This window comes from Biomphalaria glabrata, chromosome 5 (assembly GCF_947242115.1).
Source record: "Biomphalaria glabrata chromosome 5, xgBioGlab47.1, whole genome shotgun sequence".
NCBI lineage: Eukaryota > Metazoa > Mollusca > Gastropoda > Planorbidae > Biomphalaria > Biomphalaria glabrata.
The window spans coordinates 5,244,850-5,266,562 of NC_074715.1; the positions used below are offsets into that span (position 1 = coordinate 5,244,850).

Sequence of the window (21,713 nt, forward strand, 5' to 3'; positions counted from 1 at the left end):
CATTTGGAAGACTAGTATTGACAATTTGAATGTCAACTTAAGAGTTCTAGTAAGTTGATGAGCTTTTACACTTTGTAATTGGGCCTAGTTCTCCATACTCTAAGATTGTATCTATGTTTAGTTTCATCTGCTTGAGTTTCGGACTGTCTGCCTATGTCTTCGGTGGTGCTGGTGGTTTCTTCAGCCATCGTAGAATCAGTAGATTGATTCCTGGGAGGTGAACTTTGGACAGAGCAGTCGATATTGAGCTCTTTTCCACTCTGATTTTCATTTTCTATAACTTTTTGTTCCTTCCTAGGGGCTAACATTCGTAATGAGACTGTTTCCTCTCGATCGTTTGGTGGTCGGATAACAGCGCACTGAGGGTTGTATGTTATTAAATCAACTTCTTCTGTTATGGGATCACATTTGGGCGATCTAATGTTCTTCTTCAGCAAGACAGGACCCATGCTGGTCAACCATGAACACAAGAAGTCGTTCATGTGGTGTCTTGTTAGTTGCAGTGCATAGTAATGACCGGATGGACTGCAGAGCATCATTTAGTACTAGTTCCCATTTAGCTATGTCCAATTCCTTGGAATGCAAAGCCAAAGTGATGGCTTTCCATAAAGTCCCGTTAAGTCTCTCTATTTGTCCGTTTTCTCTCGGGCTGTAAGGGGTCGTTCTACTAGTCATGATTCCTCTCTCGTGGAGGAAATGCTGTCCCTCTGTAGACATAAACGAAGTTCCCCTGTCAGTATGCACGTACGCTGGAAATTCAAAAAGGGCAAATAGTTCATTGAGACATTTAACAACCGTAGAGGAAGACATCATGACATGCAAATGCAAATGGGAATCTTAAGAATTCATCAATAATAGTAAGTAGATATTTATTTTTTGAAACAGAAGGAAGAGGTCCCTTAGCCGCAATGGCTATATCAGAAGCATCCGTCTCAACGGTTAAAGGGCGATTCGGATCAATAGTATATACGACGGCCTTTTCAAGCTCATTTTTTTACTTTTAAATGTTCTTTTGACTTCTTCAGGGACAGGAAATGGTTGATTTCTTGTTAACAGGCTAATTTTTGTTGAGAAGTTAGGTATCCACTGTGAGTAGGAAGCCAGAAGACCCACTACTCGTTTCTGTTCACGCATGTTCAATGGTACGGGTAATTCCCTTAGAGCGCGAAATCTCTCAGGATCCGGCTTAAGTTGTCCTTTGGAAATCTCGTATCCTAACAGTCTCACTTTAGCAGTGCTAATTTCACTTTTTGTTTCATTAAGGGTGATTCCATAATTTTGAGCACTATCAAGAAATCGCTGTAGGTTTTGGTCGTGTGATTCAGAGTCCACACCGCAGATGGTCACATTGTTCACATAAGCAAAAGTGTCAGTGAGTCGTTCGTCTTTGATGATTTTGTCAATCGTACGTTGAAAACAGGCGACTTCTTTCGTAACGCCAAACGGAATCCGACGGAATTGATACAGTTTTCAACATGCTTCGAAGGCTGTGAACGGCCTTTCCTCTTCTTTTATTGGAATCTGATGGTATGCACATTTCAGGTCTAAAGTGCTATATACAGAGTACTGTGAAATCTTTTCTGCTAGTTCATTAATTCTGGGCATAGGGTAGGTGTCTAGTAAAGCGAACTGGTTGATGGTTTGACTGTAGTCTATAACCTTTCTTTTCTTATGTCTGTCATTTGTTGTGACTAGGACTTGTGCACGCCAGGGAGACTTAGATGGTTATAATCTCATCCTTAATCAGTTGTTGAATTTCCTTTCTATCTGGAATTGAGTATCTGCAAGACTTTGTAGCCACTGGGGAACAGTTTGGTGAAAGATTACTAAATAGACTAGGAGCCTCTACCCTCAATGGCTGGAGAGTATTCAGGCACAACGATGGTATCTGACCATCGAAAAGAATAAATAGATTTTGGTGCAAACTTATAAAAATAGGACCGCCCCCCCCCCACTCAGAGAGCTAGAGTGGGTAGGGCAATAGATGCAATCCCCCCCCTTACCCCACTTAATCGGCCAGGATACCAGAAGGGGAGTGACATAATTTAAAATTTATATTTTATTTCAATTAATTTTGTTCAAAAACTAGGATTTCCCCATAAAAGTAGGACCCCCCCCCCCCAACTCAAAGGGTTTAGGTGGGAAGGGAGGTAGAGCAAACACCTTATTCTTTGGTTGAATGTAGATGCTGTTTAGAGTCTGGATTGCTTCATCAAATGTCTCTTTATCAAGTAGCATTTGGTATACAGCAGGAGAGATATAGTTTATCAGTAGTTTCTTAGTATCACGATTATCTACTGGTACTACTGATACAAATTTTTTTAAAGTTTCATACCAGTGCTGCCAATGCTCTGCTGCTTGAGGTGCTGTGGGCTCGATGTCAAACATCACTGGCCGAAATATCCTATCCATTTCGAAATTCTTACAACTTCACAGTTTGATTCAGTGTATTAAATTGATATGAACATAAAGATAAGAGAGTCGAGAACCATGTCTATATAGTATGGCTTTAATACGTTGAATGACTACACAACACACATTTCGTGAACACATTCTTACGGACGAGTTACAAGCACATGTAAACATAGAACGCCAACCGATACTGAATATACTTTTCATAACAGAGTACAATATACAACATATTGAGTGATTAGATTGTTTTTAATAACAAATAAATGTTACATTTCAAAAAGGAACTTATTTTTCCCGTCCCTCCAGAAAATAATCTGGTTAAGTAAATGTATAAATCTGCTAGACTTTGGAATAGTCTATTGGTAGGCCTTAGGAAATTTAACTCTCAATATCTGAATGTAGTCTGTTAGAGATAAAAATTTTCCCGTCCTCTAATCTAACCAAAATTAAATTTATATAATGAAGTCATTTCAAAAAATTAGGTAATAGCTAATAATACAAAATGCGTCGCTCATAGAACTCAATTAAAAATACAATAAACAATGAGTCTTTCAATCATTATGTGACCCATTTTTTCGACAATCCCAAGAATATTTACTAAGAGTATGATGATAATAATTATGAGGCGATTTTAACATTTCGGCTTGTCAACTATCCCGGTGTCTATATTGCAAAGAGCCTTCACTAAACTAATCACGCCATTCAGTTCTAGATTCTTTATTTATAACTTTAAATTATAAATATTAAAAACGTATCATATTCGTTATCTTATTAAAATGTTTTTCGTTTATCAACATTGATCTGAATAAGATAAGATAAGATAATTTTATTGATCCAATCAAATGGAAATTCAGTTTGACTACAATTGACAACATCACCGTAACCACTAAACAATAACAGTGTAGATGAAAAATTCGAACAACATTCACAAACAAAACACACATACACATTCACAACCAGCGCTTTATGAATTTGACTTCTATGTACTTCTCAATGACTGACGACAGCTGATCTCTGACCGAAAGTGGGATAAAGGAGTTTTTAAATCTTTCTGTTTTAGTCCTAATGGAAAGGAGACGACCACTTCGTTCAGATCTTATGTAACAGTGTTTTAATGAATACATTAAATACTCTTTTTTTTATGTCAGCCCACTTAACATTTGTATGAGTCTTAAATATAAAAAAAAATAGTTTTTCCAGTGTCAAAGTTCTGCATTCATTTATAATTTCCCAAATCTTTTCACATTCTCCGTGTTCCAGGGTCAATAAAATTGACACACTTTTACTTTACAAAAACAGAGATAAAATGCGGCGTAATGTGTCCCCCAAAAAAGACCAAAGTTCTTTAATCCTATACCTAAGCAGTAGCCTACCTTTAGGTAGGCACATGTTTTTTAAAACAAGGAAGTGAAAATAAACGTCACATAAGATTAGATTTAAGTACAAAGAATGTCCGATTTCAAGAATCTTTCCAGGAAATAATTAACCTACAAACTTTCGACTGACAGAGGAAGCCTTCATATAATTTAATAAGGTAAATATAAACCACTTTATTCTTTTTACAGCTATTTATTACACATTCGAAATGTAATATCTCCTATTAGGAGCTATACACTATAAAACTGGTAAATTTAATTTTTTTTCTATATATATTTATGTTTATATTTATATACAATAAAATTTAAAGGCTTAAGGCTAAATATGTCTGTATGAAATGTAACTCTTTTTACAATTCATCCTATTCCTTCATTAACAAAGCATCAATATTTGATACTATAAGATGAGTTTTGATAGTGACGATAAATCTAGTACAAAGAACAGTACCTACAATAAGCTAATCCAAGTAAATAAACATAAGCCTAGGTCAACAAGAATAAGTTCAACAACATTGGATATAATTTTAAAAATGTATTGCATTAATAAGATGGAATACAACTACTGATAGGCACTAGCGGATCCAGAACTTTGGAGTGGGGGGGGGGCGATTTTTTTCCAAACCCTATGCATAAACGTGCGTACAGCACACACACACACAAACATATATATATATATATATATATTTATATATTTATATATTTATATATATATCTTATCTTATATAATACAGACGTTACTTCAATAAAGCATTTCTCAGCCTTTGGCGAAAAACAAAACAACTGGGGCAGCGCCATAAGGTTCGAAGCCCCGACGCCAAAAGCGTTTTCTTGCATTCTTCACTGCAGAAACGCATTCTCCTGACAAGTACAGCTCATTATTCATCAATGGAGTTCGGGGCGAAGCCCCAACCCCAAACGCGTTTTTTTGCTTTCTTTACTGCAGAAACGCATTCTCCTGACCTAAAGCTCATTATTCATACTATTAAAAAAGGACCTTTCGAATAATGTTGTACTTTTAAAATATTCTAATATGAATTTCTAGGCCCATATTACATTGCAAATAAGACCGATTTGTTCCTTGAAAAGATAAGATACCCCACATACTTAGATATTTGCTTTCAGGATCGCCGCCGAAAAAAATTTATTCGATAAATAGTATTCAAGAAAATTAAAGTATAAATTGTGAGTTATAGTCCCAAATTTATTTAAGTAGAAAAATATCAGATTGAGTAAAGGTTGGGAAAAGGCGACCAAGAAAGATTATCTGGGTTTAGACCTCATCTCAATCATGACTCTTATACTGAAAAATTTTGTTTGAATTCTAACTTTTCCAATGCAAAGTCTTTCTTAAAATAATTATGATAAATTCATGGGAAATTACATAAACTTTGCCTGGAAAGGGAAGGGGCGGTAGAGTGAAAATGATTAATCCTCGCTCCTTTAATAATTTCTGCTAAAGATTGCATTTGGCATTAAATAACAGGGGTGGGGCGACTCGGTAAAAGAATTTAATTTATAGTATATATGAATTATATTAGTGACAGATTTTTTAAATTTTGTAATTTCTTTACTATAATACAAAAAGAAAAAGTATTGATTTGTCCAAGTGGAAATGCGATTGCATGTATCGCCCCTCACACCTGGTACAACCCTTTTTCATTTAAATTTACTAATGATACAATTTGAGATTAGAGTGTGGTACGACATAATATACAATGCGTCACATATCAATACGTAGATATTAAACTAATTTTGTTCACAAACTATGATTCTCCACAAAAATAGGACCGCCCCCCCCAACACTCAGAGGGCTAAAGTGGGGAGGGCAGTACATGCATTCGCCCCCCCCCCTCACCCCACCGAATCGGCCAAAATACCAGAAAGGGAGCGACATATTATAACATTTATATATTTATTCAACTAATTTTGTTCACAAACTATGAATTCTTCATAAAAATGGACCGCCCCCCCACTCAAAGGGTTAAGATGGGAAGGGCAGTAGAGGTATTCGCCCCCCCCCCCCTTACACTAATCGGCAAACAGGGAACGACATAATATAAAGATTGGCTAAAATATCAATAACAAACACTACCAATATAGATATTTAATTGATTTTGTTAGCAATCGCCCCTACCGCCCCCCCCCCCTGGATCCGCCAGTGCTGATAGGTACGATAATATTATGTAAATAATGTAATGTCATAATAATTATGCCCTTGCCTTATTTCAATTTTTACATATTAGTCGATTCTTAAGTTAAAGTATGCATTGCATACAAGGCGTCATATTATCAGACCTAGCATCGTATTATCAGATATTCATTGCAGCATAACCAGGAAGAATATTCATTTAACATTGGATGATTTGTTCCTAGTCTAAATATGGTAACATTTTTAGTGATAGGGATTTTTTTTTAACCTTTAAAGTGCTGAGCTTTTATACAATGAATGCATACAAATTGGATTTACAATGCTAGTGTTTAGAGGTTGAAATACCACATGCGTCTAAAAGGTTAAGAGTGTTAAAGATTCAAGCAGATTGTTACCATAAACGTAGGCTTTCGTCTTTTCTCTCAGCTCTTCTTTGTGAAGTGAATGTCATAAGCCCCCATGGTTATGTGATTATGGGGGTTCAAGTAATTAAAATCAATTAATTATTAAAATAGTTTAGTTTGGGGACGTTAGGGCTAGGGGGTTTTCAACAACACCGTAGACCAGCGTGCATTATAGGTTGAGAAACAAAATACACAATGGAGAAAAGAATCCCGCTAATTAACAAGACAAAAATATTTAACGTAATAAAAGATAAAAGGGCGAGTGATTACAATGGTGGGGAGTATAATTATAAATCCTAAATTAATTTGTAATTGAATATTGCGTAGACCATGGCAGTCTGTGAAACCTTTAAAGTCATTGACTCTCAACCCGGCGAGGGACATTTGAGGGCAACACAGATTGTTGTGGTCAGTGACTCAAAACCTGTACTACTGGCCTCGCAAATGCCCACACGAAATATTTACTCTGAAATCATGGCTTCACATAACATAAAGCAACGCTATGGGACCCCTGTAATAATGCAAGGGTACCGAGTCACATAGATGTGACTGGCATCACCATTGCATCTCGTTGACCCACCAGGGAGGGAAAACATAACCCACCTAAGAATATGTGAGAAATGGAAAGTGGTTTGAGTGCTAGGACAAATTCCAAAAAGCCAGCGGAGTCTGAAAGCGCATGAAGCGCCCTGACCGCATTTCCCCGTGGTGAAGGCTGCCCAGGCCTATGCAAGCTATTATAGCACAGTGCAGAATAGGCCACAGTCCTGTTGTCTCATTTTTCTCACGGCTATGACCACATTTTTACTCATGGTGCCCCGCTGCGGGGAAAAAAAGGAAAGTGTGTCTCGTATTCTTTTTGATTGCCCCAGACTTGCTGATTTCTGTCTTGAAAGATCTGGGAAACAAAAAAAAATCTTGGACTCTATGGTGACATGTATGCACTACGCAAAATAGCAGGGTTTCTGTAATGGGCTTTTGCAAGAAAAGATTTGAGCCTCTAAAGCCCTCACCAAATGAAGTTTGATGATGATCAATTCATCATAATGAATGCTGATTGTACCCTTTTGTTTATAAAATTAGATCTAATTATCCCGTGTTGTATGTCCCCGAAGTGTGAGGGACGTAGTGGAGGTGTGGCAAAATCAACGATGAATAGGCTGCTAGGGTGTAATAAGTAATTGGACATGAAAGCCTGTAATAGATCACGTGATGACAAGATAAATAATGTGACATCGGTTCAAGATTAGATATGCCTTTTATTTGCAAATGAGGTCTTAAGATCAACTGCCCAGAGGTCAAGCTTGAAGTGCGCTCAGTGGAGGGGATAGTCGGGCCTCCCGCCGAAATGAAAGGAGCTCATCGTCTTGCGTTATTAAAAATGACAGACCTGAATAGAATAATACAGCCATGGGCCAGATGGGTAAGCTGGCGAGTAGCAAAGGTGATTTGACATTTGAAAGATAAGGTACTAAGAGAAGGTGGGGAAAATAGTCTAAGTACACACCTTTTCACGGCGCTTACGCTTAATATGGCAAAAATAAAATAAATAATTCCTGTGTATATTCATGACTTTGTTTTTTTCAGCGGGCGGATCGTCACAGCCAGACATTTTGATATAAACTTATAATGACTAGTATGCACTATAAGAACTATATTTTATGAAGAGTATTATCCTTATTACTTTAAATATATACCTAATAATATATACCTAATAATATATACCTAATAAATACTATTTTAAATCATTATTCATCATATCTGCAATTGTCGATGATTTTGGAGTTTATTTTTAATAAAATAGCAAATTGTTGGGAATATAGGAAACAAAAAGTAAACAATTTTGTTGTAGATAGGAAAAATCAAAAGAAAATGTCAAAAGCTTTAGAATACAATATCAATTTTACTGTGTTGTTTTAGCATTTTTGTATTTTGATATCACCATTTAACTTAAACTTCTACATTTACTGAGTTTAGGTTAAAAAAAAATGTCGGTCTATTGACAGAATGAAACCTGATTGTCTTATTATTGTGTATCTCTTTACCTTGAGCAACTTTTCCCTAATTATAGGTAAGTTTTCTGTATTTACAAGATTATTGAAAAATGCAGTAGATAGATAGATAGATAGATAGATAGATAGATAGATAGATAGATAGATGAATGGATACATATATATACATACATACATACATACATACATACATACAACATAGATGGATGGATGGATAGATAGATAGATAGATAGATAGATAGATAGATAGATAGATAGATAGATAGATAGATAGATAGATAGATAGATAGATAGATAGATAGATAGATAGATAGATGGATAGAAAGATAGATAGATAGATAGATAGATAGATAGATAGATAGATAGATAGATAGATAGATAGATAGATAGATAGATAGATAGATGGATCATGTATTAATAGATTCTTTATTACTTAAAAAGCAGCTGATACCTGTGGAACTGGTTGGTTTGGTAACTACTGCCAGTATAAATGCCATTGTATAAACAATCAATGTGACACAAACGGTATCAATGATTTACCTTGTGAGAAAGGATGGTTTGGATACAAGTGTCAGTATAGTAAGTAACAACTAAATTAACAATTATAAGAATTATTAACAAGGATAATTGACTTGAGATTATTTACATTGCTTATTTATATGTATGGGGGATAACTAAAAAGGTAACTATTTATCATTTTAGCATATCTCAGTCGCTTGTTGAACTAAATAATTTTTATTTATTTAGTTGACAAAAGGAGCCATATATCTATATTATAAAGTAGAATGTGAGGGGTATGTATGTATGTATGTATGTATGTATGTATGTATGTTACTTATAGACATCAAAACCGCTTGACCAATCTTGATAAAACTAGGCAGGAATGTTCCTTGGGTACCAACTTAGACCTTAGTGAATGTATTGTAGCCCTAAAACAAATGTAAGACCCTCAAAAAAAATAAAGTTGTCCGACTCTATTACAGCTATAGTATTTTATGGATCTAGGCCATGTCTACAATGTTGACATGAGAAAAGATAGAAAGGATTTAGACCTAGATCTAATTTTAAGAAATACACTTTGCGCAGATTATTTTTTACTTTGACACATGAAAAGACAAAAGAAGATCCATTGATTTCATTATATAATAAAATTAACCTTCAATTTTGTGTTTCAAAAGCATTTTTTACATTAATTAGTTCCTTATATCTGTGATTACAGATTTCCTGACGAACATTCTTTCATTAGACAATTCCGTAATGAATCGCGTACTAAATATTAATTCGTTTAATTGTTTACTTTATAATCCCATCCCTAGATCTAAAACTCTAATTCAACTCTAAGATGATAAAACTTCTCTTCGCACAGATAGTTTTATACTTTAACACATATACATATTAATTAAAGTCCATTCATTTCATATTTTGATCAAATAAACATTCAAATTTGATTTTCTAAAGCTACATTCGCTTACGAAAGCTGCGAAGCCGAGTTAAAGGCCTAGATCTATATTCATTCATGAATCGCGTACTAAAAATTATTTCGTTTTATTGTTACTTTATAATCCCATTCATTTAACAAAGCTATCGCTCTTTTCGTTTTTAATAGATAAGAATGTATCGACTTCGGGTAAACCCGTTTTCGCAAACCTAATTTTATTTTCGTAGCAAAAGAGAAATAACGTGAAAGGATCATTAGCTAAGTTTAACATACATATAAATCCAATCCACTAGATTATTCAAAAGCATTTTTTACATAAATTAGTTCCTGATATCTACAGATTTCCTGGCGAACATTCTTTCATTAGACATTACCAAATGGTTACACATTAACACATCTCTCTTCTGAGGTCTGAGTCTATTCCTAGGCCTAGGTCTAAAACTCTTACTGAACTCTAAGATGATAAAACTTCTCTTCGCACAGATAGTTTTATACTTTAACACATATACATATTAATTAAAGTCCATTCATTTCATATTTTGATCAAATAAACATTCAAATTTGATTTTCTAAAGCTACATTCGCTTACGAAAGCTGCGAAGCCGAGTTAAAGGCCTAGATCTATATTCATTCATGAATCGCGTACTAAAAATTATTTCGTTTTATTGTTACTTTATAATTCCATTCATTTAACAAAGCTATCGCTCTTTTCATTTTTAATAGATAAGAATGTATCGACTTCGGGTAAACCCGTTTTCGCAAACCTAATTTTATTTTCGTAGCAAAAGAGAAATAACGTGAAAGGATCATTAGCTAAGTTTAACATACATATAAATCCAATCCACTAGATTATTCAAAAGCATTTTTTACATAAATTAGTTCCTGATATCTACAGATTTCCTGGCGAACATTATTTCATTAGACATTACCAAATGGTTACACATTAACACATCTCTCTTCTGAGGTCTGAGTCTATTCCTAGGCCTAGGTCTAAAACTGTTACTGAACTCTAAGATGATAAAACTTCTTTTCGCAAAGATAGTTTTATGCTTTAACACATAAACATACTAATTATTGTCCATTCATTTGATATTTTAATCAAATTAACATTCAAATTTGTTTTTCTAAAGCATTTTTAATACATTCGTTCGCTGTTCGCTAAAGCTGCGTAGCCGTTTTGAGATAGGCCTATATTCATTCATGAAAAAAAGTTCACGCATGCGCAGCACAGAACTCTAGATTAGTGTAGATTTAGATCTACGTCTACCTCAAGATCTACTTTATACTTTATACACATGAACATACAAAATTTAGTCTATTCATCTTAAATTTTAATCAAATATATGTAGGCCTACAAGCAAATGTTTTAATTTGAAAAAAAAATGGATTTAATTAAGCCTATTAGCTATTTTGATTTGATAGCTTCATTCACACTATTTTTACATTAACACATTCGCTTTACTTATTACATTATTATTTCGTTTAATTGTTTACAAAACACTCTCAGTGACTATATCGACAGTAATGCGCAAATAGAGACCCGCGGGTCGCGGGTAACATATGTCTAGTATATATATATAGTTGACATTAATGATTTGTCAATATTGCATCAATAACATTGTTAAGTTTATTTATTGATTACCAAATGTCTACGACTGTTTCTTTTTTTTTCTTTTTTTCTCTTTTATTTTGCATCAAGAATTCTTCATATCCCTTTTTCCTCTTTGTCTATGGTACTGTATAAATAGTGTAAATAATAAAAAATAACACAAACTGTGAATTGCTGTGTTTAGAACCATTTCAATTAATTATCTTTACTTTGATTTAATATACACACTCTAGTTTATATGTGAATACTATCCCCTAATGCAATCGTATTTAGTAAGAGCACAAGAAAAACAGTAAAAATACCTTTTAATATTTTCCACTGATATAGAGAGTAATTGTATTAACAAATCATGTAATTAAATATGTAATAGATTTAGAGTTTTAGACTAACGATAACAAAAGCATTTATAGAAATTTTTAAAAAAGTGGGAACGACTTGAATTCGAACTCATGGCTCCAGCCTAGTGAGGCTTCTCAAGCCAGCATGGTTACAACTCTGCTAGTGGAGAGCTTAAGAACTTGGAATATTGTTTATTTATCTTTTGTTTCTATATTCTCGATCTATTTGCCAGCTGAAATTTTGCATAGTTATCCCCTTTCCCTGACTACACAAGAATCAATTTAAAAAAAACAAATTAGTTAATTAGCAATTGTTAATAAATTATTTTGTTTGCTATCTAGAACACGGGAAAGAAATTGTAATTCAATGAAGTGATGGTATATGCTAAATTAGTCCCCTTTATAGGTCGACGTCTGAGTCTTAATGAACACAAACCTTAAAAATAGGAAGAGACTATTGAAACAATAGATAACTAAATAATCTTCCACGTTCATAAGCTCTCCACTAACAGGGTGGTTACCGTGCTCTCTTGAGAAGTCTGAGAAGGCTTGAGCCATTAGTACACATTTAGGTCCAATCCAAACTAACTGATACCAGAACACTTAATATAAGCTTTGTGTAATTTAAAAATACATTTTCTTTTTTAAATTTTGTGTTGATTCAAATTATGTATCCCTTATGACTCCTATTCCACATGACCACAAAAGACCTATAAAAAATATCACACTTAACATAATACATTAGTTAGGAGACTCATCATATAAATAAATGAAAATGAAATTAAAAATAATATTGAAAATAATCTTTGCATATTTATTTTTAGAAAACATTTTGACTGGGACTACACTGCTAACTGATGAAAATGATTCAACGTGTAACTCTGACTCGAGTTCTAATTCTGTTTCTCTGGATACTCAGGATAATTTGTATACCTTTACGTGGATGCGGTTAAATTTTAAATCCATTGGTAAGATTTTTTGTTAAGGCTAGATAAATGCGTAATAAGTATATTCTGTTGAGATATAGGAAAAAGACATTTTTTTTATTTTTATCTCTTAATATTAAAGTAAATGTCTACGCCCTGTATACCTTTACGTGGATGCGGTTAAATATAAAAATACATTTAGAATAATAAAAATCTTATATTGAAAGTAAGTAAAGAAAAATCAAAGCGCCCCTTTCAGACCTTGTGGTCTCTAGGGCAGATGATGTAAAGATTATCTGTTTCTGTGGCCTACGTTTAACGAGGATTCCATGTGGCCAGCATAACTACCAAACGTCTTTACTTTCCCCAACTTATGTCAGGTAGCCATTAGAGCTGGGTGGACTCAGAGTCCCGAAATTAAAAATCCCATCTTCACCAGGAGCCCAAGACCCCCGGTTTGGAAGCCAATCACTTATATAGCTCACTCCACCTGTCTGCCTGCCTGAGTGAAAGACATTTCTCCTACTTCCAGTTCTCTAGTTGTAACCTAACAAGATTTTTTTTATGTATATACAGAACCTGCTAACTTTTATTTCAAGCTACTTTTCAAAACATCGCAGTCAGCACTAACTGAATGTGACAATATGACTCTACTGCAAGTCGACAACAAGACATTGGATGTATGGTGTAATTTAAATGAGACAATAAATCAAATCAATATCACTGGAGCCAGCGTTAAATCTTTGTGCTCTGTTTACGTCAGTGGTGGTAAGAATTATTATTTTGTTTTACATTTTATAGGTTTTTTTCCGGCTAACAAATCTTTGCTTTACTATAGACTTATATACTGTAAAACATGTTATTTGAACGCATTGAATTGCTGTTGTCTTCTGACCAGACTTTGCAAAATGTCATCGACCAGGTCAAAATAGATGAACTAGGCCCTCATCAAAAGGGGAACAAATGTTGTGACTAAACTTATAATGAATATTTTTTCTCTTTAAATTGTTTTTAAATTTTATAATATCCATTTCTATTTCTATAATTTTTTTTATCAATATTTCATTGATGAAACTAGTATGTATACAACTATCAGAATTACTATCAAGTAATTAGAAACTTCTCACCTATTAGATCAGTGGAGGTAGGGGTCCAATTTTAAAAAAAACGGGCCCCACCTCAAAAAAAATTGTTTTTACATTAAATATTACGCCATTATCTCATGTCATGATGTCTAAAGAGATCGAGCCCCCGGGTTTCAAATCCCTAGCTACGCTACTGTATTAGATATACATTGCATTCAAATTTTCAAAACTTTAACGTCGAAGTAATATCGTTTTTGGAAAACTAGGGTTTGATGTAAGAAGTAAATTGAACAGTAAACTAGCTGAATTGAGAAATTTCACCTCATTATCTTTTCTGTCTATATTCATTTATAAGATTTATTTTTATTGATATTTTTTCCCATGACGTCTTAACTCAACAATGAATAAATCATTGTTTCTGCCAAGATCTTCGATACTAGATTCATTCTTTGTCATTGTCAATAGAGTTGTGTCAAAGACTCTTGGATCTCTCAAGTCCTTCACAATGTCTGAAAGGTATCAAAGGAGATATAATCTTGTTACCGAGGCTCGTATTGTAAGACGCTCGGGTTTGAGACAAGTCCGAATGCAGAGCAGATCTATTCCATCCTCGCTAGTGCAATGGACTCGGTTCTTAATACCCCCTACGAGGATACTATTGTGTTTCCCTATTTGATAATCGTCTTCTCTAACGTCCCTTTCCGCATGGTGCCAAGTTGTAGCTGAAAAGCATTGCCCATTATATTTTCATTCTATATATGCTAAAATTTTATTATTTGACCGTATGAAGTAGCGTACTCAACTGTAGATTTTAGTGGTAGGTAACGCTACCCTTACAACAGCATGTTGACTACTATCCTGAGTCAGAAGATAAAGGAGGGCGCTGCATAATATTCCCTGCTACTAACAGTCGGGGAGAAATGTCACCAAAAGATGACTCGAAACATCGTTATTTGCTCTACTGCAAGATACAAACAAGGCAAAAGACATAATGAATATCAGTAGAAAGCAATCAATAAAGAAAAGAGTTTTAGATTAATATAGTTTACTACTGTTTTTTCATAAAGTAACTATTACATTCTATTTTTTTCTTTTGTTAACTCACAATGAGCTTTCAATATTTGTCGTTAATAAATTTTTGGAATATACTTTTAACAATTTTTAGCGGCCGTCCGTCGTCTTGATTTTGAGTTTGTGTTTCCACTCAAACTGTCTTTTTAACCTTGTTTATCATTAGTTTTCTTTGAGCCTGTATCATAGAGTTGATTATTTAAATAACGACTTATAATGCATGATTCCGTTTATAGATTCCTGATATTATTTGCTATAATAAACAGAAAATATCTTAGTCGCATTTATATAATTCATCATCATCATCATCATAATCAAACTCCATTAGAGTGAGGGTCTGAGAGGCTCAAATCCTCTCTTGCAAAAGAAACCCTGCTGTCTTGGGTAGTGCATAAATGTCGCCATACAGGTCGAGAATTTTGGGTTTCCCAGACCTGTCGAGACGGAGATCAGCAAGTCTGGGGCAGTCAAACAGAATATGAGGCACGGTTTCCTCTTCTTCCCCGCAGCGGGGGCACCGTGAATCAAAATTTGGCCATAGCAGCGATAAATATGAGCCAACAGCTATAATAGCTTGCTCAGGCCTAGACAGCCTCCACCACGGGGAAGTGCGGTCAGGACGCCTCATGCGCTCCCAGACTCCACGGGCTTTTCGGGGCTTGTCCCAGCACTCAAACCACTTTTCCATTTCTGTTTTTAGTATTATAGCCAAGGCTTGATGAAAGCTTACAGCCTGTTCAGTGGGTGGAATTTGCCCTCCCTGGTGGGCCAGAGTCTGCAATTGTGTTGCCAGTCACACCTATGTGACTCGGTACCCACTGCATTATTACAGGGGTGCCATAGCGTTGTTTAATGTTATTTGAAGCCATGATAACAGTGTTGATATTAGGGGAGGGGGGGCATGGTCGGGGCGTTGCAAAAGCCTGTAGTACAGATTTTGAGTCAGTGACCACAACAATCTGTGTTGCCCTCAAATGTCCCTCGCCGAGTTGAGAGTCAATGACTTTTACGGCTTCACAGACTGCCATGGTCTCCGCATCAAAACTACAAACACTACTACATGGTCCAAAGATTTTGACTGCGTAAGAGCCAACAAAGTCGATGTAGGCTCCATAGCCTGCTCTTCCAGAATCTATTGATGCCGACCCATCATTGCATGCAAAAATAGCACTGGGCTTGAAGGTATTAATGGTCTCCAGAGCTAGGATTTGAAGGTCGTTAGATGAACGACTTATTTATATAATTAAAACTGGGAAAAAAATATTTGTTGATTTTACTTGCTAACATTAAATAAACAATTAAAGCATATGTAAATGTTATGTTTTCCATTTCTATAAGAGAGCTTTTTAAAATACTGTTAGTCTAGAGTATTGTTGCATTACGCCTTCAATGTTCACTAAATCATTAAAATATGTATTGCACAAGTCTAAAACAAATTAACCTTTAATTTGTCCAGGTAGAAACATTGCACTCAAGCAGCCAACCAACCAATCGTCACTATACGGCAATGCAAATTCTTCTCTAGCTGTTGACGGAAATACAGATAGTTTATTCGCTAATAAAAGCTGCACGCATACCAGTGAAACTGATAAAAAACCAACATGGACAGTACGTTTAAACAACACATTTCTTGTCAACAGATTTGTCTTATACAATAGAGGTAGGATTCCAATAAAAGGACCGATCTTAGATAATTGGAAGCCCTAGGCGATGTGAATTTGGTGGCCCCAAATGAAAATTAAAAAAAAAATAAAAGGACGCAATTTATTTCAAACCTAGTGTACTCCAACATGTCTAAGGCCGGTCCTGCTAATAATTTTGGAATATTGCTTAATTTAACGTACTTATGTTTACATTGGGGTCTTATTTGGATCTTATATGTCAGTGTGTTCTCCCTAACAATGAATCTCAAAACTTATTATTTGTCTCTATCAAGGTCAATATTTGTATATTCATATTCTACTATTCATAATCTAATTTCAACTTCCTTCAAATCTAGGCAAAACAAAACAGCACAAAATCAAAATAAGATTTTTAAAAAATGTCGAAACATCAGTCCCATATTTCTCCATTCAAAATGTTTATTTCAGAAATGATTCCCACAGATTACATCCAATGCAGGGCCTGAGAAATTTTTACAGTGTAGTTTTTAAAACTTGCAGACAGAAGTGAAATTGATAGTCACTTCCAGCGACAAAGTTTCTTATGTAATTGTTAAATGACGTGTAATGCCTATTTTTCATATGTTATTCGTGAGCTACACTCAATGATCACTATTACATATTTACAAAAGAAGTGAACGAGCTTTTTAGAATACAAAAATGTTTTCCTATTTGGAAAAGAAACATGACATTACACACACATATAAATATATTTCAACTAAAAAGGCTTGTCGAAAATGTAAAAGAAATCATTAAAGGAGGTATATTTTAAATGAATATCAAGCTGAGCCGGCGTGACATAGGCTGTGAAGTTTTTTCTTTCTTTAATTTTTTTTTGTACTTACAGTAAAAGAAAATGACCTATACAGACGTAGAAATTATGTTAGCAAATAATATCAACACACACACACACAATTAACTCCTGTGTTTAAGCCTCAATTCCTTGTTCTTCGTTATCTTTCCACCTGACAACGATGTATTTTATCATAATTATAACTATTATAATATATCACTTATCAATTTTACTTATTCTTGCTTTGAAAATTTTGTTTTAGAAATTTTGTTAGGCTTACACACAAACAAACACACTTATATTAATATTCAAACTTTTTAGTAAGTGATCTATAAGTTATTAAAAACATTAAGCATAATTTTAAAATAATTAATTTCATATCAATATTAATATTTTGATACATAGTTAATTTCTTCTATATCAAATCTAAAGTTCCAAAGCAATTCGACAGTGATGAAGCAGGTATAGGAGACAGGCTAAAACATTTCTTACTTCAAGTCTACAGTGACCAGAACGACCTGGAAGTCAACTACACTGATCCGTACAACGATATTCAAGACATTTATTTTATTAATAATTTCACTCGTGTATCAGTTTCAAGTGTTAGTATCCTTGCAACAACACCTGGTTCAAAGGATGGTATCCAGAAATACCTTACTCTCTGTGAGGTAGAACTATATGGAGGTAAGTTTTAAGGTCAATTTGTTATATTTTACTTACAATTTCTTTAGTAAACTAGTCATATAGCGTCTTTAATTTCAATTCAGTCAAAAATCACTAACACTCCTGAAAAATATTAGGCCATCAATATAAGACCATTTCTTTTCAATGAAAAATAAAACTGTTTACGTGCTAGGAAATAAATGGGTGAATGAATGATATTTTAATATCTTTCTATGCGCAAGAAGGGGCGGGATTATAGTGAATATCAAACATGTAATACAAAGATGATAACCTATCCTTAGATCCTACACGACCAACCTTTGAACACAACAGAAGAAGATAGAACATATCCGGATACATAACTGAATAGATTAGAAAATATGATTTTGAAATGAATCCTAAATAATCTAATTGATTAAGAATGAATGGGAAAAAATAATTCTTTGAATATAATAAAGAACTATAAATTAAAAATATTGAAAATATAATGAAAACCTCGCTATATTTGTTCTTGTACATTCCAATTATATTCTTGAAGATGTTTAAACTAGATTCGGATTGCAAGAAATACTTCGGTCTTTATCGAGTGCACATCTCGGGTGGTCATCATCATTCCTTTGGGTTCCTCATGGAACATAGGGCCTCAGAACAAACACGCCACTCTCCACTGTCTCTTGCTAGTTTTTTTTATTTTTTTTTATGGCTTTTCAGCTCTTTCCGGTCCTTTCGGCTTCATCTAGTATACTGCGCCGCCATGTTCTTTTTGGTCTTCCTCTACGTCTTGTTCCCTGGGGGTTCCGCTCTAAGGCCTGACTAGCTCTGTTGTTAGTACCTTTTCTCAGGGTGTGACCAATCCATCTCCACTTCCTCTCTAAGATCTGCACCTCTATATTTTTGTGCTCACTCATCTCCCTCTACTTTGTCATACCAGTGTATTTTTAGGATATTTCTCAGGCATCTGTAGATAAAGGTCTGTATTTTTTTTGTTGTTGTTGCTTCAGTTGCTCTCCATGTTTCAGAACCATACAGTAGGACCGCCTTGACATTAAGAGTTAAAGATTATTTTAGTCTTGTATGTGATGTGAGGAGATTTCCAGGTTGGTTTTAGCTGTGTAAATTTCGGGTGGTAATGTGACATAACTCCTTTTGTTTTAAGCTACAGATAATTCGTCTGCTTTCTTGATACGAGACAATATTTAAATGCAGGGCCGCCGCAAGGGTAGTAGCCGCCTGTGTGCGAAATTAAAAAATGCCGCACCCACTTACTTTTTTCATATGCTTAGAATCGAAATTAACGTAATACAATTTCTGAAAAACTGTCCTTTTTTTTTTTTTGGAAATAGTGTTGCCTACATAATTTTTAAGCGTTGTAAAAAGTTCTTCCTCTAGATAGAATTAAAGATCAGGTTTCAGCTCAAGTCACCAGGGGTATGATTCCGGGGCGCGCCCTGGGCGCTGAGCTTATTCTGGCGGTTTCAGCTTCATAAAAATAAACGTAAGAGGTCATATTAAGTCTAATAATAAAATGTCAGTGCTCTTTGAACCTGTGTAAAACCCTTGTTTTTCAGGACGAACGAAACCAAATGTGTCTGAACTATAAAGAAATGGAGCATGATCAAATATAGACTAGTTTAGTCAAAGCTATCTAAATAAAGGCTCTTTTTAACAAATATTGTGGAGTGTTCGCTAATGATCATCTGCGTGGTAATTAAGACTTCTTTGTCGCGGACCTTTATTTCACACACAAATCGTCACAATAATGAAGTGCATTGAGTCGGAAGAAATTCGACCATACTGAGATAAGAAAAGCCAGAAGAAACAGACTAGTGGAGACGTTTAGACAGGTTTTGTTTACGTTTTTACCCATAGTGTTGCATACGCCTCTCGCAAAAAATGGTCTACATTTGACAATGTCTTATTAGAAGATGAAACGACGTCTCCTACTTAAGATATTTTAATTTTAATTTTTAAATATCGGTAATAATATAAGTTTACTAATATTACTAATATATTTATAACTACAATGAAAATAAAACATTTTTTTCGCCGCCCCCGCCCTCCTTGTTGTTGGTCGGTCGTTGGCTTGTAGCTTACAACTTAAAGTAGGTCTACCTCTGTAATCTCCCTAAACTTTTCTACACTTAACTATCGGCCATTTTTTTTTACATAAAAGTGAAATGATTTTAAAATTGACTTTTTAATGACAAGATCTGCTTACAAGGCGAGATATTCAACTAAGCAACGATATTTATATGTTGTAAGTAGATACTAAGAAGAAAAAAGAAACAAATGTGTTGACTGATCTGCTTCTGTAAGCGTCATTCAAAACAAATATTAAAAACAATCCTTAAAAATTCAAGGTCAGAAAGCAGTAGGCGCCTAGAGAAAAACCCGTGGTAATCTTTGGCACGCCACTCTTTTTAGCGGCCCCCGAAAGGGGAAAAGACGCTATTAGTTTTGTGCGAAATCTCTGTCCGTCTGTCCATCTGTCCGTCCGTCCCGTTTAGATCTCGTAAACTAGAAAAGATATTGAAAATCCGACATCACAATATTTTAGACCATTTAAAGTTCTGATGCAACGGCTACTTTTTTTTTTTCTGAAAGCGAAAAATCTCATTTTTAAAATCAGTTATGCGAGCAGTTTTTTAAAGAGAAAAAGCTAATTAGTATGCATTATAAGTTAGACCTAAATTAACACGAATAGTAATCTTGTAAACGTCATTTTTGTGAACTTTTTTTTATTGCGAATTGTTATTTTTTATTTTTGAGCATTCGATTAAGAGATTGAGCCTTTTCAAAAAACTACATCAATTATAAGACTTCAGTTAGGCCAGGAGAGGCGCGGTAGCTGAGCGGTAAAGCGCTTTGCTTCCAACCGGGTCCCCGGGTTCGAATCCTGGTGAAGACGGGGATTTTCTACTTCGGAATCCTTAGGCGCCTCTGAGTCCACCCAGCTCCAATGGTTACCTGATATTATTTAGGGAAAAGTAAAGGCGGTTGGTCGTTGTGCTGGCTACATGACACCCTTGTTAACCGTAGGCCACAAAAACATATAAACTTTACATCATCTGCCCTATAGACCACAAAGTCTGAAAGGGAAACTAGTTAGGCCAGGTTCACATCTAACTTTGCATTCACTTGCAACTATCCTTTGATCAGCTGTACCGTTGGGGCACTACACAAGATCTGTCAACCTTCTTTCTCCATTCTTATCTCTCATTTGTCTTTGATATAATTTCATTTGGATGTTCTTTGTGAAAATATTGAAGCCTGCCTGGGTGGTCCACTTCGGGGGCCGATTTTGAGTTTGTGTTTCCACACAAACTGTCTTTGTAATCTTGTTGTTTTTTTTCATAAAGTTTCCAAAATAACTTCCATGCACAAATATCTTTTTTTTTTTTTTAAGGATTATAGAATAATTAGAATTTGTATACAATTTTAAAATATTTAAGTATTTTTTTTATTAAACAAAAAATTAAATAAAAATAAAGGTAACATTGGAATAATGATTTGGCCGTCCCCTAAATTCGGCCGCCTGCGTGCAATGCACACATTGCACAATAGGTAGCGGCGGCCCTGTTTAAATTTATGTACTACTAAGCAGTAGGAGTTACATAATTTTTACTGAATATAAAATGATGACAGATTAAATGATCATCATCTTTATATACTCACAAATGCTCCATTATTTGTCCAATTTTTAAAAAGTCGGGGTGGGGGGTCACAAATACTAAAAATTTACTTCCTCGATAAAATAGCTATATGAACAAATCTTT

At 34.6% G+C, this 21,713-nt stretch overlaps 1 protein-coding gene across 1 annotated transcript in view; it reads left to right on the forward strand.

The window, feature by feature from the left end:
- The first annotated feature begins 3,665 nt into the window (after nucleotides 1-3,665).
- The window catches only part of LOC106052861 (uncharacterized), a 49,546-nt gene continuing 31,498 nt past the window's right edge, over nucleotides 3,666-21,713 (forward strand). Inside the window, exons 1-7 of the mRNA XM_056028661.1 lie at nucleotides 3,666-3,946; nucleotides 8,348-8,412; nucleotides 8,798-8,932; nucleotides 12,563-12,706; nucleotides 13,241-13,432; nucleotides 16,277-16,480; nucleotides 17,707-17,958. Coding sequence (XP_055884636.1) covers nucleotides 8,349-8,412; nucleotides 8,798-8,932; nucleotides 12,563-12,706; nucleotides 13,241-13,432; nucleotides 16,277-16,480; nucleotides 17,707-17,958 — 991 coding nt within the window. The 5' untranslated portion in view covers nucleotides 3,666-3,946; nucleotide 8,348. The remainder of the gene's footprint in view (nucleotides 3,947-8,347; nucleotides 8,413-8,797; nucleotides 8,933-12,562; nucleotides 12,707-13,240; nucleotides 13,433-16,276; nucleotides 16,481-17,706; nucleotides 17,959-21,713) is intronic.